This window comes from Anolis sagrei, chromosome 4 (assembly GCF_037176765.1).
Source record: "Anolis sagrei isolate rAnoSag1 chromosome 4, rAnoSag1.mat, whole genome shotgun sequence".
Classification (NCBI taxonomy): domain Eukaryota; kingdom Metazoa; phylum Chordata; class Lepidosauria; order Squamata; family Dactyloidae; genus Anolis; species Anolis sagrei.
The window spans coordinates 53,351,032-53,374,107 of NC_090024.1; the positions used below are offsets into that span (position 1 = coordinate 53,351,032).

The window sequence follows — 23,076 nt, forward strand, 5'->3', positions numbered from 1 at the left end:
GATGGGGAAATGTGAACTACTACATTGGTGATTGAAAGGCATGCTCATAATATTGAAATCTGTGTTGTTAATTCTTATGTTTACTTTCTTTGTAGTGCACGGAGCTTGTGAGTCTCTTGCTGAACTCACTGATGTTATCTGTGCCGTTATCTGGAGCATCCCAGAAAAATCTTATCAACTTTTCTCATGGAGAATATTTCTACAGCTTGTTTTTGGAAACAATTAATAGAGAATTGTTGAAAAACCTGGATGCGGCTGTACTTCACCTTATGAAGTCAGCAGGAGACAGCCCCAAAATGGTATTTGATTCTTCTTTTCAAATAGTTAGTGTATCCAGCTAATAGCTATGAAAATTTTCTCCTTCAAGATAGTGATCCTATGGGCACATTAAACAGCAAATCTTTCAGTATTTGCTTCTAGAATAGGGACAATAGTTAAATTCCGATTATTGAACTGAAAAATTGTTATTCAGGCATATATATTTAAAAATCCATACTGTTTTTGCTTGTTTCAACATCACATCTATATATACACACACATTGATAGATAGATAGATAGATAGATAGATAGATAGATAGATAGATATGTATCTATATACAGAGAGAAATATTAGCAATATGATTGTTTTAGTTCTAACATTAGTAAGTTTTTATGTTGGATTATGTGTTTAGTGTGAATTGTATTTTATTCATTAAAATTGCAGTGGTTGCTGGACTGGCACACAATTTGACTTGACTTAAATATAGTCAAATTCTATTTGCAGAACAAGTGTACTTTTCAAATATAGATGTGGCATGAAAAAGACTTTACATATTATTTAATGAATTTTTGTTAATCCTATGTGCATTACGTTTTAGTCCCACATTGTTGCAGATTAATTACTGTTAATACTTCATAATACCAATTCTCTGTATTTCAGGTTGGTACTATTTTGAATGGTATGCTGGATCAAAGCTTCAAAGAGAGTGCTGTTCGGAAGCAACAAGGAGTAAAACTAGTGACTGCTATATTAAAGAATTGGAAACAGCTTGATCACTGGTGGAGCAAAGATGCTCCTGCCGAGAGCAAAATGGCTGTCTTAACACTGCTTGCTAAAGTTCTACAGGTCAGTATAAAGCAATTTGTTGTTGAAGGCTTTCATGACTGGAATTACTGGGTTGCTGTGAGTTTTCCGGGCTATATGGCCATGTTCTGAAAGCATTCTCTCCTGATGTTTTTCCCACATCTATGGCAGGCTAGCTCTGAGGATGTCTGCCATAGATGTGCATGAAACATCAGGAGAGAATGCTTCTGGAACATGGCCATACAACCTGGGAAATGCACAGCAACACATAGAGCAATTTAATCAACAGAATTCCAACCATTATCTAGTTGTATATGATTGGGCCTAATTGTTTTTGTTGGGTTGCAGATGTTTCAATTTGGGGTTAACTTAAATTTAGATAATATAAAAATACAATCTTTGTATGATTGCATAATATAAAAACACAGTCTTTGCATTTTGATTTGATCAAGAATGAAGCTGTCGATTACTGCTATTTTTATAGTCTGAGGTATTTTCCTGTTTATGCATTACTGAACAGGAATCATTATAAGGATCTTATTTGCTAGAAAAATTAGTGGCTAAATCTGTTATAAACAAATATTCAGCTCAAGTGTCCATTAATAACATAAATTTTCTTTTACAAACTTTGGTGATGAATTAACACACGAGAAATTTTAAACAGTTATGTTGAAGAATACAGCCTACTACAGCGATAGGAATCTTGGGCTGATGATGGCACAACTGAAACTGCCAGCATTCATCACCACTGATTGTTCTGGTAATGGCTGCAGGCCAGTCACATTTGGAGGACCTCATTATTCTCATTTGTGCTCTATATGAAATTTTAATATTAATTGAATATCAATTTATTTATTTTTTTCCAGATTGATTCTTCTGTATCATTTAATGTACAACATGAAGCATTTCCAGCTGTATTCCATACGTATACAAGTCTTCTTACTGACCAGAAGTTGGGCCTGAATCTCAAAGTAAGTGCATTTTTGTGCCCATGCTTATATTATTTGTACTATTATCAAAGTAGTGATTGCATACAGTAGCCATGTTGAAATCTGACAGTTTATCAAGATATAAATCATCCTAATCTTGTTCTAGGTTGGTGTGCTCCTCTTGCATTACTAACTTAGTTACATGTGTGTTTTGTGGTGTTTGAATAGATATCCTTTGCTTAAATTGTCCCAATTTAAATCGAGTGAGCTTCGTCATGATTTCTGAGCTGGCTTGTTTTGTGCACATCTGAATGTGCTTCCTGAAGCAGTTTGTGACGCTCCTTTTTATTCTTTTCTGCCCACATGAACTGAAAAGAGTAAATCTAGTTTCAAATCTTTAGTTAGTAGTGAAATCTGATTAATATTTCTGGAAATTTTGAATCTATGGAAATCAATTTTACTCTGGAGGAAAATACAAGGGAAATTGAGATGTATGCAATGTTTATTTTTCTTTTAAGTCTAAACCTATCTTAATTTTTGAACAACACAGGAGTCACTCATAATGTAATTACTGCATAAATTATAAAAGCCTTGCAAGCTTGTGAATCTTCCCCCCAGAAGTTGCCACATTTGAAGGGCTGCAAAATAAAAATGGAAATAATTTTTTGTAGAACATTGTATTATTTGAATAGCAAGCTCCTATATCCAGACGTAAGGACTAAAATAACGTCATATTAGGATATAAAGTTTAATTCAACATTGAACATAGTAAACTGTTTAATTTTTTCCCACTTTGACTCATTTTTTTATCTCTTTTAAATATACAATATAAAACAATATGTTATTGTACATTTGAGCAACATTGGCACAAACATCCTGTTAAGTCAGACATTGTTCTGCTTTACATTTAAACACCATGAGACGGCTTGGGGTTTTTCCCCCCTTAAGCTTTGAGAATGTGCAAATGTAAGTCAGTTGAAGAGGCTAGCGCCACGGATAGCTCCAGGCCTCTGCTTCAGATGAAAGGGGAGGGAGAGGAGAGGAGGAAAGAACAGGTCAGAGAAGGGACATGTAAGGGTAAACTGTTTAATAATATATATGTTTTAGTAAATGCCAGCACCATAGGTTTTTAATCAAAATCAGTTTGTAAAAGATTGACTTCTTAATTATAGCCTTCATTTTTATCTTCATCAAATTTAGAGAGCTTGATTTAGCATAAAGTGGCATCATCCACTAGTTATAAAATGAATAGATTTGAGTGTTGGATATGTCTATAATCTGCATAGAAACATTTTTCTTAATTCTCTATGCTGTTTTAGATCAGGCATGGGCAAACTTTTTTGCCCTGAGGCCACCTTGTGGGACTGGCTGCAAGGGCTGGGCCAGGAGGAAGTGTGGATGGGGCTGGGAAGTATGGGGCTGTGGGACAGAAGGGGCGAGGTCAGGGCAGGAAGGGGTGGAGCTGGGGTGAAAGGGTGGGGTTTGGGCCTGGAGGAGCTGGAGCCAGGGGAGGTAAAGGGTGGGTCTGTCTCCAAGGAGACAAACACACTGCTGCCGCTTGGCAACGCCGTGTTTGTCTCACTGGCTGTTCTCTGGGCCCAAGGGGAGGGAGACAAGCACGCCGCTGCTGAATGCTCTCCAGAGAGCACTTGGCAGAGGCTTGTCTCTGCCTTGGCCCTCTTCTCAGTCTGGAGACACAGCACGCCACTGCATCCACATACTGAAAGGGAGGCCAAAGCAGATGGGAGCTGGGATGAAGAGCCCAAAGGGCCATGTCTGGCCCGCAGGCCTGGGTTTGCCCATGTCTGTCTTAGACATAATTGTTCATACATTTCAGTTAATGTTCTTCCCAGCATTTAGAGTGATCAAAACATTCCTTTAAAACATTGCATTCATTCAAAGGAGAAACTACTTCATCAAGTTTCCCAAAGTTTCCAACTGGGAAAAGTTTAAAATATATTCTTGAAAAAGAAAATAAAGGAAAAGAAAATACCCCCTTTGAAGCTCTTGTTTGCTGGTGAAGGAGTTTTGTATTTCTAATGTAAATTAATCATGCTCAATTTATCCTTGACAGATTTTTTTTCTTTAAAATGTGAAAGCTTTGGAATCTAACGTTTTGATATTATGAACATATAGATCATTATTCCATATTTTGTGTCTTTTGCAGAGTCAGGCAGCTATTATTCTTCCGTTCTTCACCAATCTTACTGAAGAAAGACTTGGTGAACTGAAGAATGCACTTGATCAACTTGTAGCATTCAATTTTCCTTTGAAATCTGATGAATTTCCCAAAGGAACCTTAAAATACAACAACTATGCAGATTGCACTAAAAAAGTAAGTGAACATGTCTAACTTATTTAAGTTATTATAAATACCATATTTCACTGCATTATAGTTGCCACCATATAATCATCACAATCCTCTTTTCCAGTCCAAAAAAAGAGGTTGTTTTTTTACTTGTGCAGATTGTATACACAAGTAAATTTTACTAATTTTTTAAATTAGTAAAAAATTTAAAAACGTTAAAACTTAAGAAAGCAGCATGATTTTAGAAGACTGTAACTGTATGTTTTTAGTTTCAATATGGATTTTGTCTAACAGAGTTAGACAACACACTAAAATTACATTTTAACTCAACTATTATAAAAAGATTATTTTTTAAAATTAGTAAAAAAAAATTAAAAACATTAAAACTTAAGAAAGCAGCATGATTTTAAAAGACTGTGACTGTATGCTTTTAGTTTCAATATGGATTTTTCTTAGAATTGAGATATAGTTAAAATCTTGGAGTGTATTGGGTTGATTTCCTTTTATAATCCATATACTAAATAGTCTGCCATTATGTATATGAAGTTATGGATTGACATGCTGCATATTGACTGGACTAAATTTTTAGCCTTTCCAGTATCCATATGTAGAAGGTTTCTTGCTCTGTTTTGTTGTGGTTGTTGAAGAGATGGAAATAGAAAAGATAATGGAAAAACAGACAAGTACTACACGATCAATTTATATGCTTTGCTTAGATGTCACTGGCAGTTTGTGAAATCACTTATGTTGCTTGATAGCAAGTTAGCTACTTAACTTGCTTGAGAGCTGCAGCTTCACAGCTGGTATATTATGCAACCTCTAACAATACAGTCTGTCTCTTCCCCAGTTTCTAGATGCACTTGTACTATCCCAGAGTCCCATATTATTGCAGTTGATGACAGAAATTCTTTGCCGGGATCGCAGGCATGTAATGGAGGAAATATTTGAAATCAGCTTCAAAAGAATTGCCAGAAGGTGATCCCAAACATTAATTCTTTATAGTACTAAATATGCACATTCACACAGATAAGTGCATGCACCCGTATTACGAAGCATGTCATTTAAATATTAAAATTTGGGAAATGTTTCAAAATGTTATAAGGCATGTGTTGGGAATATAGATGTTCTATCTTTGAGAATGCTGATGTATTGTCGAGTTTTCTTCTTCCCATTTTTATACTTAATAATAATAATAATAATAATACCAATAATAACTTTTTTTGTATTGTGCTCTATTTCCCCAAGGGGGACTCAGGGTAGCCAACAGCACATAATGGCAAATATTCATTGCCTTATAATACAATCAACTGATAAACAAGACATACCATAATTTTTTTTAAAGGCATTACACATCGACAGCAGACAATAATAAAACATTACTACAAAGTTAGACAACACACTAAAATTACATTTTAACTCAACTATTATAAAAAGACTTTTATATTAGTAAAATTAGTAGACTTAAATTAGTAAATTTTTAAAAAACATTAAAACTTAAGAAAGCAGCATGATTTTAGAAGACTGTGACTGTATGTTTGGCAACAATTGTTTGAGGAAGTATTTTATTCTCTGTATGCAGTGTAGAAGATGTCCAGAAAGGACCACCCAATTGCCACCCAGACTAGATTAGAGTGGAGTGAAATGGCTAATCTCTCAGTTTTCCTCTTATTCAACTGTTGTACTTTAGGCAGCTTTGTGAGTCTCCAGAATTTTTAGGGGTGTGTGGGGATGATGGAAGAGAGAATAGATAATGAAAACTGGCCTACTTTTTGAAATAGAAGGTATGGAGGAAGAAGTGGAGAGGGTTCTTAGGGATGACATTTCTATTTGCAAATTCCTTCTTGTGCTCTGCATTGAAATTTTTCTTTCACACTTTTTACAGTAGAATGCACCTAATCCCCTTACCTGTCTCCCCCAATTCCAAGGTGGTCAAATCTCATTGTTCTTAAGCCAAATAATTTCTTTCCCTCCCCTAGTCTCATCTATCTCCTAATCTCCATTTGGATTCAGATGAGCTAGATACCTTTTCCCTTCCTTCTAATTCTTAAATCTGGAAAGTGAATGATTAGTTGAGCCAAATAATTCAAATAAGATTTACTTAGAAAGCTTATTCTAATGATTTTATTCCACTTACTCAGTTCAGTCCTTGGAGTTTCAGAAGCCATCTTTATCTTGTGCTGGCAAACAAATACCGTCTCCTTTGCTCCTCTGCCACAATCCATCCAGTGAGAAGCATTCTCTAACACAGGAGTTCTTAAAATTTTTCCACTTCTGACCTCTTTTCTGCCTGATAAATTTTACGTGATTCCAAGTATATAAATATATAAATATAAAATAGGTATAAAATCAAACTGATCATAAATCAGATTTGCAAGGCTTGCTAAACAGGCTAGTTTCCTTTATGTGGAGTACAGCTGAAACATTTTTGGCAGAGTCTACTATAAATATTTCACATTGTTTATAATAGATTTGTGTAAATTGATGGCATTGAGAAACCTTTTACTGATGGCAAATTTTTCGTGACCCTAACATTGCGCTAAGGGTACCCCATTTGGGATCTAGGCCCACAGTTTAAGAAGCCCTACTCTAAAAGAAGCACCCTTCCCTTCTGATTTTGATGACCTACTCAAAGTTGAGTGGGCCTATCCCCTGCTAGGTAGGAAACATGATGTCCCAGATCATGGGCTTGTGTGAGTTCCCAGTCACTGGGTGACTTTTCTTCCCTGCACTGAGTGAAACCAATCCTAGTGAAACTACTGCCCCTCACATCCTATGTCTCAAGGAGCTTAGGTGTACTCCAGTCCTGGATGTCACATTCTCCACATATAAAACTACATGCTGTATTTTCACCATGAAAATAAATTGTTATTTTTGGAAAAAAGGTAATGTCTTCTCATCCAAATAGATTGTACTTCTGTTTCACTCTGTCTTTTCCTTCTCACTTGGTTGTGGGCAAGAAATGGGTGGGAGCCAAGGTTTGCATGTATAATTCTGCTCTTCCTATCACATTGCCCTTGCATTATGCAGTGCAGCACTAAGAAGCAACACTCTTCTGGAGGTCTCCTTTCACATGCAGAAGTGAACTTTTACAGTAAATACTTAATCTGCTATTTAAGATTCTTGCTAAAATATTCTGAGGGTGTAGCCATGTTTGCCCTAAGCTCCTACGTGGCAGAATCACATAGATGAAAGAGGATTTTATTTATAGGAGACATGGGCTATCACACAGAGGTTGCAAACCAGCACAGTAGTGCAGTGCTTGTCCAATCCATTACCTCTGCTCAGTGAAGCCATTAAGGGAAATGACATCAATAGTCCCTGATCATGTCATGATCGCAGGGATCATCATGTGAGAAAGTCTAGGGTCCCCTAGCTTCTGCTACAGCATTCACTCTTCTCTCTGGAGAAGTTTTTAAAATCTGTATGATTTTTTTTTCTCTACAGTAAAAATAAAATAAAAAACAAGAAAGGGGAGCAGCAGAGTAGGAGAAGCAGAGTTATGCTGCCCACCTGGAAGTGCAGGTTTGCACTGACAAGGCATCACAATCGCATGATACTAACAGCTGTACGCTGTCACTTGCCATTATGGGAAATAACTGCTATCCCATATCATGCAAATACTTCAGGACAGCGGCTCACTCACAGTCCATGGCGTCAAATGGGTTCTTATAACAATGTCCCTCAGATCACAATTCAGTCTATTCATAAAGTTGGTGAAATGCCCTTGCGAAGAAGCCACATTTACTGACCTGTGCCTGCTTTTCCTACTGCATTCAGGGGTAGCTGTGATAAACAAGTGGCGCTGCTGGACTCGGTGCACAAAATGTTCCAAAGTGAAATCCTTCTGTCAAATGCAACCCGCCAAGCCTATATAGATCGTTCTCTGCTCACCTTACTACTTCACTGCAACTTGGATGCATTGAAAGAATTTTTAAGTAAAATCATTGTGGAGGCTATGGATACAATAAAGTCCAGGTTTACAAAGGTAAAGACCCTGTCTCTTTAAATCAACATTTTAAATAATTTAATAATTACACTTAATCTTTTTTAAAAACATTTTAATTGGAATTAAGCAGTATACCGTAGAGAAGTGGTTAGTCCACAGGTAGTCCCTGTGGTCCATGGACCACCAGTGGTTCGCAAGAATGAAAATATGGTCCGTGGCCTCACCATTAATACATCGTTGCCTCAAAATCACGTGGCAACATGAGCAACTGGTCTTGTGAAACTCTCTTGTAGCTCCAAGGCAATTGGGATGTTGGGAGGGGAGAAGCTGAAAAATTACTACTACCACATCATATCTATTAAATATAGTTTTCTGTGGGCGAGCAGATGGCAAGTACTGGATGGCATATATTCTGTACCAGAAACCAGAGCTGATGTGGTCTATCCAATGCAATTTTCTGAATCAGCACTCCAAATAATCAAACTGAATCTAAAGGTGACCAAAAATTGATTTGGTACAAATGTTGGAGAATGATCCCTGTTCAAGTAGTCCCTGATTTTTTTTAAAAAGGTTGGGAACCACTGCTGTAGAGAGAACAGAGGGAAGAAATGTTTAGGATTTGAATATGGGATAAGCAACCTGCGGATGTTGTCAAAGAAAGTATTCAATACCCCTTCTGTATTGTCTCCTTGTAGTGGGTTATACTTCCATATCCATTTAGTGGCTAGGAGAATACAGGGGACACATAGAGAGCATCTTGCTGTAATTCTTCAGCCAGGAAAAGAAAGCAAAATCACATGGATTCAATGTAACATTGAATAAGCATAATAAAAGATTTTACCAATATGTCTAAAAATACACTTATTTGGAATCTTCATCTGTAGAATATATATATATATATATGCATTGTTGAAGCAGTAAATTCTGAACATGAATTTGTATCTAATGCAGTCTTGCCAACATCTCCTAAAATTAGTTGTTTATATCTCTCTTTAGTCAAACGAATCTGCTTTCGAAACACAACTCACCAAGAAAATGAGCTACTTCAAGATTTTGGAAGTGATGTATTCACGTCTTTCCAAGGATGATGTATATTCTAAAGACTCTAGAATTAACCAAGCCTTTCAGGGTTCCACTTGTGTAGAAGGAAATGAACTCACAAAGATTCTAATAAAGTAAAATATATATATTATTTTTGCTTTAAAACATTCTTGGGTATGATTTCCACAGTTAGTAAAATAATTCTTGAAGATCTCTGTGTGTGAGGCAGAATGCAAATGAACAGAGATAATACCTATTTGAGTTCAGAATGTTAAGCTTTTGGGTGCAAGTTACTTCTGATTGCATTCTGTGCATATTTATTTAAAAATAAATATCATTGTGTTTAATGTACTCTATTACCTGTATTAAATGTATTTCTTGTTGTCATTGAGCTCTTTAAAGCAGTTTGTTTAAGTGGGGAAAATCTCCCTTTTTCCTGCAAGCTCTTGCTCCCCAAGTCATAAAAACCTGTTATGGAGGACTAGAAAATTCTTTAGATCAAGTTCTTACTGCCAGAGAAAGGGTAAAAACAATGCAATGAGCATTGTAATGGATTTACACCTGGAATTACTGCAACTTTCATTTCAAGTTTTTATGGTGATCTTTTAAATTGGAAGCACAGTGCTTTCTACTTTTTTAAACCACCATCTAACATAAGAAGACTCTCTTCCTATTTGTTCTATCATGCATCCTATTTTGTCCAATTGAGTGTCCTGACAAAATTAGATACAAACATCTTATAGTTAAGAGTGGGGTGAGAAAACAGGAAGTGAGAGAAATCTACCCTTGGGAAGGGAACTCACTCCTGGAAAAGTTATCATGGGGAAAAGGTGTCTCAACTGAAGCTTTAGCACCAATCTTGTTTCCACATAAAGCCAAACTTTTCAAAATCCAATTGTCACAGGGACAGAAAATCAGGTGAAATCTTCTGAACAGGGGCACAGAAAGCAAAACAAACAGTACAGAGGTGTTAACGCAGTCCTATGCTACCCAAAGCTATATATATTTGTCTGGAGTCACACTTTAAAATGTACCTGTTCCGACTTACAAACAAATTCAGATTAAGAACAGACCTACAGAACCTATCTTGTTCGTAACTTGAGGGCTGCCTATCTATTTTGCATTTGATGATCTAGCTACTTAAGGTCACTTTGAAAGAATAAGCAAGCTGATTGAGGCTTGCAGCAATGTTATTTTTACAAATCATTAAAAACCTTTTGATTTATGCTTTAATAGTATGTTGTTTAGCATTTGATAATTAATGTCAAAATATGAATTCTATTCAAATGGTTGTTTCCAGGTCCTGCTATGATGCCTTCACAGAAAACATGTCAGGAGAAACTCAACTGTTGGAGAAGAGAAGGCAGTATCATTGTGCTGCCTATAACTGTGCCATTGCTGTTGTGAGCTGTGTGTTCAACGAAAGTAAATTCTATCAAGGCTTTCTTTTCACTGAAAAACCAGAAAAGGTATGTATTAAATCAAATTTCATCAAGATTTACAGTGTCTGGCCCTGTTTCCAAATGTAAACTTCACATATTTCAGCTGGACTATCGATCAAATAGGAAGTATAGGTACTTTAGGTCATTCGATAGCTTAATTCAATGCAGCACCTATTCTACAACAATTGGAAGACAATTAAAAGTTTCTGTTGTTTTCTATTTGAAAATGCAAAGTATGTACCCTTGGAGTGACATTAGTGATACTTTACTTTAGAAATGTTTTAATGTTAATACTTAGAATAATAAATACATTCGCATTCAGAGTAGTCTATGGAAATTGATTGCAAGCTGCAGTAAAAAGAGTTGAATGATACCAGTTCATACTTCTGTTCAGTGGGATTTGTCTAGAGAGCAGTTCTGTTTGGGGTGGGGGGAGGTAGTTGAAGTTGTCTGAGAGATTGTTGAAGTGACAGAAGCTTTCATTTACAATAAATGAAGGATCATACCTTTACTCAGTTATGAAGTTGCTTATATTGCACTAACTATATTTTGGCAGTCATCTCCTCAGCTTGGGATGTCACATTTTAATTGATGCCATTAAAGGATGCCTGGTTTATCATGTTGACAGTGAAAAAAATACAGAAGCAAAAAAATACAGCAACTTGGGATGATTGGGTATTTTTTTTCTTCCCTGCAGAGTCTCTTTATTTTTGAAAACTTGTTGGATTTGCAACACCATTACTTATTTCCCATTGAGATCGAGGTAGGTAAAATGTAGTATTTGGCATTTAACTGAAATATTCTGTCACTTTTATCTGGTATAACAAACTATGCTGCAAACATACTACTGTCATTTAGCATTGTCCTTCAGTTGATAGTCCATAAATGATAAACACAGGTCAACTATTCCCTATTCAGAGGTGGTCTTCCTGCTGCTAGAGACTAAATGTAGGGCAAATAGATCAAGATTTTTATAATTGCATTGGTGTGCATGTACTAATCTGTGGTATCCTACATAATCCTATGCTTTAATAAAAATTTAGTCCATGTCTATCTATTGGTTCCAATTCTGCTGACCAAGCCTAACAGTGATCAAAGTTAACTCCAACATTGCCCTCCTTATAAAGCATGAAATCCATTCTCTCTTATCTTTTTCTTTCAAAATAGGTTTGTGGGGGGAAATGGAATTCTATAGACACCTGTAAGTCCACTATGCTGTTCAGAATGTGGAAAGAAGTTCAAAATATAACATAGCCTTTACTAAATATAATATTTGGTAATAGTGATGAATATACAATGGTAATACATGAAGCTAACTGAGGGATAGATGTTTCAAGGAGGTACCGGTTTAACATGCATGAGCAGAGTGAGGCCTGGCATCTTATCTTATCTTATTTATTTATTTATTATTTACCTTATTTATACCTCGCCTTTCTCAATCCCGTAGGGGACTCAAGGCGGCTTACATATATAGGCAAAAAGTCAATGCCATGTAAAACATACATATGTAGTAAAATTAACATATTTATTAAAACAATCATTACAAAATATAAAACCTTAAAATACTTGTTAAAATCATGTTGTCCGAAATCATAGTCCATGGCCATTCCAAAATTGTCATTGCACAATTCCATAATTCTTTAGTGGGTTACTAATTAAACGCTTGATCCCACATCCACATCTTTAGCCTTTTTCTGAAAAACAGGAGGGAGTGGGGCTGATCTGACCTCATTAGAGAGGGAGTTCCATAGCTGAGGGGCCACCACTGAGAAGGCCCTGTCTCTCATTCCCACCAGTCGCACTTGTGAAGGGGGCAGGACCAAGAGGAGGGCCTTCCCAAACGATCTTAACCTCCTAGCTGGTTCATAGAGAAAGATACGTTCAGACAGGTAAGCTGGACTGGAACCTTTTAGGGCTTTATATGCTAAAGTCAGCACTTTGAATTGTGCTCAGTATCAAACTGGCAGCCAGTGGAACTGACGTAACGGGGGGGGTTGTATGTTCCCTGTATGCCACTCCGGTGAGAAATCTGGCTTCCACCCTTTAAACCATTTAAAGCTTCCAAACGGTCTTCAAAGGCAACCCCGCATAGAGCTCATTGCAGTAGTCTATTCTCGATGTGATCAGACTGTGGACCACTGTGGCCAATCTGACTTATTCAAAGTGTGTCCAACAGTTGAAGGACTGTCTGAGGCAAAAACTGAATGGTTCTTTCAATGAGAATCTGTTCAAGTTCTTCAAACGAATTAATCAGTATGTAAGCTATATCCTCCTTCCCAGTATTCCCTCAGTGTCCTTATAATGATTTGTACAAAGGAAGTTATAACCTTGAAAACTCTGCCTGGTCAATCTGAAAGAGGACAGTGACTGTGTTTTTTAGGCAACCAATACCTGGTAGATCACTAGTAAGCATATTTTCTTTTGAGCAATGTATTCAACTCTTCTTATTTATTTTATACATGCTTTTTGTAAGTTAGAATAAGTATAATAACTATTGAAAAACTCTTTTTCTGTTCTTAGGTTCCTCTTGAAAGAAAGAAACGGTATATTGCCATTAGGAAAGAAGCCAGGGAAGCAGTGAGTGGGGATTCAGGTATGATGAGTGGTGTTTATGGGTAACTAAAATCTTAAATATATGAGGTACTTTATAAAATAACATTAGCAGAAATTATCATAATCACTTCCTAAGGGGATTGAAATCTAAATAAGCCAGCCCCAGCCTGATGCTTTCCAGATGCTTTGAATTCAATGAGCCACATTTTGGTGTAATTAAATGTCAGGCATGGTGGAAGTTGTAGTCCAAATGCCTCGGGGTTAATCATTTGGTGATTTAACAGCAATTATGGGAAGGGGATGAAATATTAAATGACATTACATGCACTCACACTTCAGACAGAAATAAATACTTTTGAGTGGTGAAGTAGTGGATTTTGTAGAAGATATCAAAAGGAACAAGGCTGCTGCAGCAGTACGTTGATTTTCATGGTGGGGGATCTAGGAAACAAAGACTGATAATTTCATTTATTAATTGAATAGAAAAAAATTTAAAAACCCAAACACAACTATAGGAGGAAGCATGTCTTACAAAGCAAATAGCATTTTGATGGGGAAAAACTATTTTAGGTATAATGTTGCTATATCAAATATTTTTGCTGTGTTGTTTATATTTTAATACATCCTTAAAGCTATTGTAATTAATGGGGGCACATTAGTCATGACTAATTTATGTTCTGTTAAACTGATTTTAGGCTTGCATAATTTCAGTTAGATTACATTCCTGGTCAAATACTTAATACAACAGCGCAGTGATGTAAACCTTAAAAACTGGGAATAGCAAATCTCCTGTCAGTTGGTGTGCCCTGAAATTATTGGAGTTAATGGCAGAAGTGCTTTTTTGATCAGCTGGTTTGTATTTTGCTGCTGCATTTATCCCACGAAAAAACAAAACAGCTTTAATCTCCAGAAGAAAACCAAAATGCCATGGGATTTATGCTGTGTTGACATCTTGCCCTCACCATGCAACACCTTCATAGTATGTCAAGGGGCAACTAATGACGAGAGAGAGAAAGAGAGCGAGAGAAGGTTTTGTTTGTCATGATTTTAAATACACTGACACGTTCCTGTTGGTTTAAATTTAAACATATTTTACCTGCAGAAAAAAAGATCTCTCACACAGGAAAAAAAAATTAACCTGCAATAACTTGAAACGCATACCCTTTTGAACACTTCCTTTTTCTCATGTATAAACCGAAATGTTTGCTGCATTTTGCAAAATGTCAATTCTCCAAAAAAGTGTCCGTATATTTCTGTACCTGCAGTGTAGTCAAGGTTTAGAAGAAACCCCGTAATTATGGTGGCATACTGTCACTTAGGTTTCAAGCAGCAAAAATAAACAGTGCAGTTCAGAAAAAAAAAATCAGAGTATTTGATTTTGCTTTTAAAAGACACTTTTTGTTGCCTGTGGTATGGATGAACAACATAAATCTGTATTAAATTTCAAAGACATATGTTGTTTTTCTTTTATGCGGAGACATATGAATCTCCATCCTGAGTCCCTCCTCAGAGGTTGAGAAGGATGGGGTATAAATGTTATAAATAAGTAAATAAAATAAAGGCCGAATAGCAGTAATTAATATCTTGAAACAAGTTATAAATCATCTGTGAAGGCACGCATAATGCTTTGTGCAGCAATTCTGCCATCGTCTCTCAACTGCTCTTTAAAATAACTATATTTATATGTGTGTATTTTTTAGCTGGACCACATTATTTAGCTTCTGCGTCATATATGGTAGATAGCAGTCTGAGTGAAGAAATGAGCCAATTTGATTTCTCAACTGGAGTACAAAGTTTTTCATATCAGTCACAAGATTCTTGGACCTCTCGTTCTCACTTCAGAAGAAAGGTGACTTTAATTTCATACTACATTTGGATACTGTGTATATATATGTGTGTGCGGGTGTGTGTATATACACACACCTTGTCGCTTCATAATTTCCTTACCTTTTGTGGGGCTTTAGATTTGAAGAAGAAAGAACTGAGCAAGTATTTGAATCCTGATTCTGCACTCAAACTAGAATCAGGACTTCCTATGGGTATTGTTAACAAAAGATCCATAGGAATAAAAGCAAAACAATTGCTGGATCATATAGAACTCCTTTTCTGTTTTATAGTGTAGGATCTCATATCTCTTCATTCTGTGTTATATCTAACTCTGGTATCAAATTTCTATCAACGGTAATGCCCAGAAACATCTGCTTGGTTGACTGAGGAATGTCTGTAATATAAGTTAAGGTTCTCTTAACTTTCATAATAATTACCTGTACAATTGTCAATTCCACCAAGATTTTATTCAAATCAACACATCCTATGTAGATACTGTGTGGATTAATGGCTTGGAATGGTGTCTGATGTTTCATGTTTGATAACCAGATTTAAATGAGCAGTATAGAATACCACACAGATTATCCATTGCATAGTTTATACCTGGTCTAAGACAGACCTGTTTAAATATCAGACCCACAGTGAAATAATTAGAAGTTTCAGCTCCAGTGAGATTGGGGCACTATTTAAAGCTATTATATTTTTTTGTTATTGTTCACTCTTACTGTATAACTGTGCTCCAATCTTGGCTATAGATAGTGATTATAGAAAAACAATATTGTGAAAAGAAAGTTTAAGATGTGAAATATGAATTCAATATGGGATTTTCAGAACTCATATTTGTTCTTGTTTCAAAAGGAGCCCACAGAATCTGAGGCTCTGGATGATGTTATGGAACTGGAAATGGATGAACTCAACCAGCATGAATGTATGGCCTCAATGACTACCTTGATTAAACATATGCACAGAAATAACATCATGCCTGCAATAGAAAAAGTGAGTATGGCTTGTAAATTAATCTCTTGTTAATACGAATGTGATTTTCCTGCTTCTTAGCAGGAGGTTGGACTGGATGACCCATGAGGTCTCTTTCAGCTCTATGATTCTATAATATACTCTGTTTTCTCAACTGCTCTAGAGTTGAGCAGAAGTTTGAATTTGGGATCAAATTGATCTGAACTAAAACCTGATACAAAAAGCAAGTTCCATGTGATTTTTGGAATTTACTAGTGGAGGCTGCATAGATATTTGCATGTGTGTATAATTCCATGTTAATCAGTTATAATCTTCAATTTCACTATTCGTCCTTAGGGCACAGATACACCAGATCTTCCTCCATGGATGAAGTTTCTGCACAACAAACTGGGAAATCCATCTGTACCACTGAATATTCGTCTCTTTGTGGCAAAACTCATAATGAATACGGAAGAGGTGAGTAATTCCTCATGATATTATAGAAATGTCATAAATTAACAGTACTTGTACACTTTTTTTTCTTTGTTTTACAGCAAGGCGGCCACAATCTCTCTTTTCCAGCATATTAAGTGAATAATAGCAATAGAACACATTGTTGATTAGCATACTTTAAAGATTGGTGTTTTTAAAAGATATTCCCACAATCAATGAAAAGCAAAGCAGTCATACACACCTCTAGCTTTAGTTGAATACAATGTAAGCGTAACAGGGTCTATTCTTCTGTGAGAACATTTTGGCTTAACCATATCATTAACATATTAACTGTCTGATAAAACTGATGATTAGAAGATTTGCTGCTGAAGAAATATTTATCAACATGTGTTCAGAGCAAACGTATATAATGTTTCATACTAGAAGTACGCAGTGACCTATACTCAGGATGTACTAATAGACAGAAAGACCCGATGCATTAGAACAGGGGTCCCCAAACTAAGACCCGTGAGCCAGATGTGGCCCTCCAAGGTCATTTATCCAGCCCCAGCCCTAAAGTTTTGACTTAGGGTCGCCCTAAGTCTGAAACAACTTGAAGGCACACAGCAACAACAATCCTAATTAACTTTACTATCACAACAACCAAAAGCAGGCTCACACTTCCCATTAAAATACTGATAATTTTATGTTGGTTTAAATTGATCTTCATTTTAAATATTATATTGTTCTTTAATGTTTTTGCACTACAAATAAGGCTATGCAGTATGCAAAGGAATTCATGTTTTTTGCAAACTGTGGTCTGCCCCAAAACAGTCTGAAGGACCAAATCTGATTTGATTTGAATCAGATATGTACCATATTTCATCAGATAATTGTGATGAATACATTGCTGATTTTAAGCAGCATGACAAACAGAATTGCCCATGGGATGAAAGGTTAAAAGCCAATATTTGAATGAAAAAAGCAGATGCAACGATTATGCAGTGGTGATGATTATGCAGTTAAATGAGGTATGATTATTTGTCTCTGCGACATCAAATATTTCCTAATCGTCAATAAATGCTTAATAATTCAAAAAATATTTCATGTCTTCTTACCAATACATCATTCTGTACAGATCGCATCCTTTTCTTCCTCTCTAGGTGTTCCAGCCTTATGCAAAACATTGGCTTGGCCCCTTACTGCAGTTGGTTGTTTCTGGAGATAATGGCGGAGAAGGAATTCATTACATGGTGGTAGAGATAGTAGTCACTCTGCTTTCCTGGACTAGTGTTGCTACACCCAAAGTATGTAGTCATAATAATCTGATGCATAGTGTGTGCATACATTTGAACATGGATCATTGTTAAGATGTATTATTTTAGGTTGAGTGAAATGTATAGATTTTTGAAAGGAGTACTGTTTGTAATTTATGTAAAGCAGTGATTCCTTAATTGTTTTGATCAAGCCCCAGCTATCTTGTCTAATGGTCAATAATTCTGGGAGCTGAAGTCCAGAACATTTAAAAGACCAAAGTTTGGGAACTACTGGCATATAACTTACTCAGCTTAGTATCTTGAAGACAATATTTAGTTGAATGAATTTTATTGGCTCTAAATAAATCTGAGTGGTAGTATTACAAATGTGTTCTCAGAATAGACAAGTTGAGTATCCTTTATCGAAAATGTTTGCGGCCGAAAGTAGTTTGTGTAGTGCATTCCGTATGTTCTATTTTAATGTATTCCAATAGATAATTGATCATGTTTAATTAGCCTTGCTGAACTTCACGTTGAATGCAGAATAGTGGGGGAAGGGGCTGTAGGCATCTTTTTGTTCTTGTGCATGATAGCAATGATACTTTGCTATTCCTTTGTACTAGGGAAATATCAAGGATGAAGTCCTAGCAAACAGGTTGCTTGAGTTCCTGATGAAGAATGCATTTCATCAAAAAAGAGCAGTATTTAGGCATAACCTAGAGATCATCAAGACATTAGTAGAGTGCTGGAAAGACTGTCTTATTGTACCTTACAAGTAAGTTATCTTAAAAAGGATACAGCCATAGTGTACAGCTAGGAAAAATATGTTTTAATTTGTAATACAAAATGCCCAAGCTGTGAACTCTTGTTTTGTTTTCAAAAGTAGTACAGTTGAGTCTCACTTATCCAACTTTTGCTCATCCAACGTTCTGTGTTATCCAATGCAGTCTGCCTCCCGCCCAGATCCACAGCTGTTTCAATACATTGCTATGTTTTGGTGCTAAGTTCATAAATACAGCAATTACTACATAATGTTACTGTGTATTAAACTGCTTTTTTTTGGTCAATTTGTTATAGAACATGATGTCTTGGTGCTTAATTTGTAAAATCATAATGTAATTTGACATTTATTAGGTTTTTCCTTAATCCCTACTTGTTATTCAACATTTTTGCTTATTCAACATTCTACCGGCTCGTTTATGTTGGATAAGCGAGACTCTACTGTAATAGCATTTGATGAGATGTGTAGTAATGCATATTCGTTCATGCTATTGTCGTCCACTTGTTTGCTCAGTAAACTGGAATTCTTATATCTTACTATTTTTCTTCTGACATGACATACACTGAAACTCAGTCTAAACATCAACTTTACCTAGAGAAATTAAAAGCCATTTGATTATGTTTTTTTAAGAGCAAGCTAACTACTTGAGAAGATTCAGTGGGAATGGATAAGGATGTTACCTATACAGGGTTTTGAAAAATATAAGCTTATAATCTTTGGATAATAAATGTAAATTTGACTCCCTTCTTGAGATGCGTCAACTTGTGAGTTGCTACATGTGATACCCTCCATGTTTTTTGTTTTATGTTTAACTCCAGGATAATATTTGAACGGTTTTCAGGCAGTGATCCAAACACCAAAGACAACTCAGTGGGAATTCAGTTATTAGGAATTGTTCTTGCTAACAGCTTGCCTCCCTATGATTCAAAGTGTGGAATAGATAGCACAAGGTAAGAAAAACGCCTTTCTCTGAAATGTCGTGAGGAGCATTCCCCTAACATAATAGGTTTATCCTTGTGATTGGAAACATTTGATTCAGGCCCTCAAAACTCATTTTTCCCAGTAAGTTTTCTTCTAAAAAACAAGCCCTTTACCTGTTTTTCACAAGTTCTTAGTTTCAGATTTTGTTTTGGTTTCCATAAAATTCAACTCTCCACAGTTTTTTTAGATATCCAGTTTTAGAGTTTTTGATCAAACAATATGCACATATAATGTTGCATAAACCTTGGATTGCATTAGCTTTTGAATCTAACTTGGATCAAACACTGCATTTGTAATACTATAATTGCTGAAACATTGCACAATTGCGGTGATCACAAGATGCACCTCTATCCCCCTCCCCCCTGGATAAACACTATGAATGCATGTTGATAACTTCTGAAAAGGCATATTTACATTACAGTAGTATATTAGAATGTACATTTGCATGTATGTGAGTTAGATGGTGCAAGAAGCAGGTATAAGGACAATTGCGGATATTGGCTTTTGGGAGCTAACCTGAAATTTTCAAGAAAGTGCAAAAACATATGCATGTAATACTGTTGTGTGTTATGATTTATAGAGCGTTCTAAAAGTCAAGTATTTGTATAATTCATGCTGTTTAGGTTACATATGAAGAGATTTCAGCTGACTACTGTGGTATAACATACTCAGATGTTAATATGGAATTCAGTGAGTATCATCAGATTTCTTGTTTGTTTCAGATACTTCCAAGCTTTGACAAATAACATGGCCTTAGTAAGATACAAGGAAGTATATGCAGCAGCAGCTGAAGTGCTAGGACTTATTCTTCAGCATATTGCTGAAAAAGAAAATGTGAGTGCAAATTTGGTTTATGAATGCATTCTGTGCCATTTTAATTTTTACGCTTCTGCCTGAAATAAGCTTTTATTTATTTTTTGTGAGTGGATGGGGATGGATTACACAGAAATGTCTCATAATAAAAACATAGTTACTGGCACGCTAGATCTGAGATCCAGTCACTTTTCTTGTGAGAACTGTAAAATTATGCTGGAGATTGCTATCCTCAATTTGTTCTAACATTTGTAAGCAGATGTGTCCAGTCTCTGAAACAAAGCTTCTGTTTCTACTATAGTTTAGATCAGTGGTTCTTAACCTGGGGTCCACAGACCACCAGTGAGCCGCAAGGACAACAATCTGGTCTGCGAGCCTCCCTCCTCTTTATTTATTAATTTATTTTATTTTCACTCTTTTCATGCTGCCTGCCACTCCTTCCCTGTCACTAACCATGGCATATGTTCTATATCAGAAACTAGAGCTGATGTGGCCTTTCCAGTGCAATTTTCTGAATCAGCACCCCAAACCAAATCTAAAGTTGACCAAAAACTGATTCGTAACTCTTTAAAAAACGTGTTCATGAAATTGGCTGGTCTTATACAAGTGATTAGGGGATTTCTTGCTGACAATAGTAGTAATAACATTTTCTGAAAATGTTGATCATTGATTGAGCTTTTGGCATTTGAAGGTGTGTAATGATATGTTCTTTATTTTCTTCAGGTATTAGAAGGTCCAGTTTATGACTTAGTCATAAAGCAACTAAAGCAACACCAAAATACCAAAGATGACAAATTTATTGTGTGCTTGAATAAAGTGACAAAGAACTTTCCACCTCTTGCTGATAGGTATATTAAAATTATGAATTCCTCTCTACTCGATAAAGAGTTTCAGCTAGGTAGCTGTGTTATAACTTGTCGTGTTTTTTGGTTCTTGGTTATGGAAAGGTTTATGAATACAGTCTTCTTCTTGATACCGAAACTTCATGGGGTGATGAAAACATACTGCCTGGAAGTAGTGTTGTGTCGTGCTCATGAAATAGAAGATTTGTACTTACAGTTGAAGAGTAAGGAGTTCACACAGATCATGAGTCACCGGTAAGAAAGGGCATAATTCCCCCATCTTTCTTGTGCGTTCTGTACAGATATGGTACTGTCTGTTGGGAAATGATTCTGAATACACTTCATTTAGATCAGTGGTTCCCAACCTTTTTTTTTTGACCAGGGACCACTTGACCAGGGACTACTCTCCAACATTAGTCCAAAAAGGGTTACAAATCAGCTTTTGGTCAACTTTAGATTCAGTTTGGTTGTTTGGAGTGATGATTCAGAAAATTGCATTGCATAGACCACATCAGTTCTAGTTTCTAATACAGAACATATGCCATCCAGTAGTCACTATCTGCTCATTCATAGAAAACCATATTTAATAAGCCTCGGCACTGTAAGAGGGTTTTGCGAGACCAGTCTCTCTCATTGCAACGGTGAGGCCTTGGACCATATTTTAGTTCTTGCGGACCACTGGTGGTCCACAGACCACAGGTTGGGAACCATTGATTGAGATGAATAGTACTTGCTCAAATTGATGTTTTGTATTTTGACAAAGGCCAAAGTACTGTCTTCAGTTTTTATCAGTTTATTTAACTTTTTGCAAGGAATGAGTAATATATGTTTAAAGTCTAGTTTTGGCTAGTTCTCTATAACTAAAACCCTTATTGTTGATGACTTGTTCTTTTAAATTCTGTTATTACACTTTCTTAGATTAAGTGTAAGGGCGTCTTCTGAAATCAAAATCAAATCCTCAAGTATAAGTATTTACATATAGAAGTTGAGATAATAATAAAAGGAATTGGTTTTTTTCCCTCTAGAGATGATGAAAGACAAACTGTATGTTTGGATATAGTATACAAAATGTTGCCTAAGCTGAAACCAAGTGAAGTAAAAGATCTTCTTCCTACAGTAACAGGCTTCATCTCGCATCCTTCACCATTATGTAGGGAGCGAATGTATGACATTCTCATGTGGCTCTATGATAACTACAGGTAAGGAGTCAAGCACAGGTATGTCAAACAAGTGTTTCAAGAAAACATCTCCCATTTTTGCCTTTAGGAAAATAGTAGAAAGCAAAAATAAGTAAGAATAAGAAGTAAATAAACCAGCATTGTCCTATGTGTTTGATCATTTCGGAAAGCGAGGGATCGCCTAAGAATGTGTTTGCCTATGTCTCTACTCATCTGTAGTAAAGCTTTATAAATTTTAATGGTTAGACTCAAATGATGTGTATTCTTGTGTATTTGTATATATTAACCTGTGCACACACAGGCACACACACACAGACATACACACACACAATATAGATGGGTCTGTCCTTGAAAATGGTCCAGGCCTCTGGAAGGAATGTTTTGAGTGGTCATAAGCACCATAAATAGAAAGAGAGTTTGAGGCCACAGAAACTTGGTGGGGAAAAAGATTGGCTTCACAGAAAAAGCTTACTGCAATAGAGATATTTAATTGTCTTCTATGAGAATGAAGGAAGAGTGGAGCCGAACTGTTCTTGTGTATTTTTACCTCCTTTGTGTTAAATCAGGGATTCTGAAAGCCAGGCCGATGAGGTGTCTTCTGACGTGTTTAAGGTGTCCAAAGAGAATTTGCTTCAAGGGCTGATGGATGAGAATTCTGGACTACAGTGAGTAATACAGGTTTGAATTTTCACACTTCAAATCACAAAGTCCTAATTATTGTTTACTTCCA

At 36.1% G+C, this 23,076-nt stretch overlaps 1 protein-coding gene across 1 annotated transcript in view; it reads left to right on the forward strand.

Moving 5' to 3' along the window:
• Positions 1–23,076, forward strand: part of PRKDC (protein kinase, DNA-activated, catalytic subunit) — a 122,956-nt gene that overhangs the window by 59,671 nt on the left and 40,209 nt on the right. Inside the window, exons 36-56 of the mRNA XM_060775277.2 lie at positions 96–299; positions 920–1,105; positions 1,930–2,034; positions 4,160–4,327; positions 5,148–5,275; positions 8,078–8,285; positions 9,243–9,421; positions 10,588–10,756; positions 11,427–11,492; positions 13,250–13,322; positions 14,983–15,131; positions 15,968–16,105; positions 16,421–16,540; positions 17,659–17,802; positions 18,375–18,526; positions 19,351–19,482; positions 20,236–20,347; positions 21,050–21,174; positions 21,274–21,423; positions 22,194–22,367; positions 22,913–23,011. Of these exons, the coding sequence (XP_060631260.2) occupies positions 96–299; positions 920–1,105; positions 1,930–2,034; positions 4,160–4,327; positions 5,148–5,275; positions 8,078–8,285; positions 9,243–9,421; positions 10,588–10,756; positions 11,427–11,492; positions 13,250–13,322; positions 14,983–15,131; positions 15,968–16,105; positions 16,421–16,540; positions 17,659–17,802; positions 18,375–18,526; positions 19,351–19,482; positions 20,236–20,347; positions 21,050–21,174; positions 21,274–21,423; positions 22,194–22,367; positions 22,913–23,011 (2,981 nt within the window). The remainder of the gene's footprint in view (positions 1–95; positions 300–919; positions 1,106–1,929; positions 2,035–4,159; positions 4,328–5,147; positions 5,276–8,077; positions 8,286–9,242; positions 9,422–10,587; positions 10,757–11,426; positions 11,493–13,249; positions 13,323–14,982; positions 15,132–15,967; positions 16,106–16,420; positions 16,541–17,658; positions 17,803–18,374; positions 18,527–19,350; positions 19,483–20,235; positions 20,348–21,049; positions 21,175–21,273; positions 21,424–22,193; positions 22,368–22,912; positions 23,012–23,076) is intronic.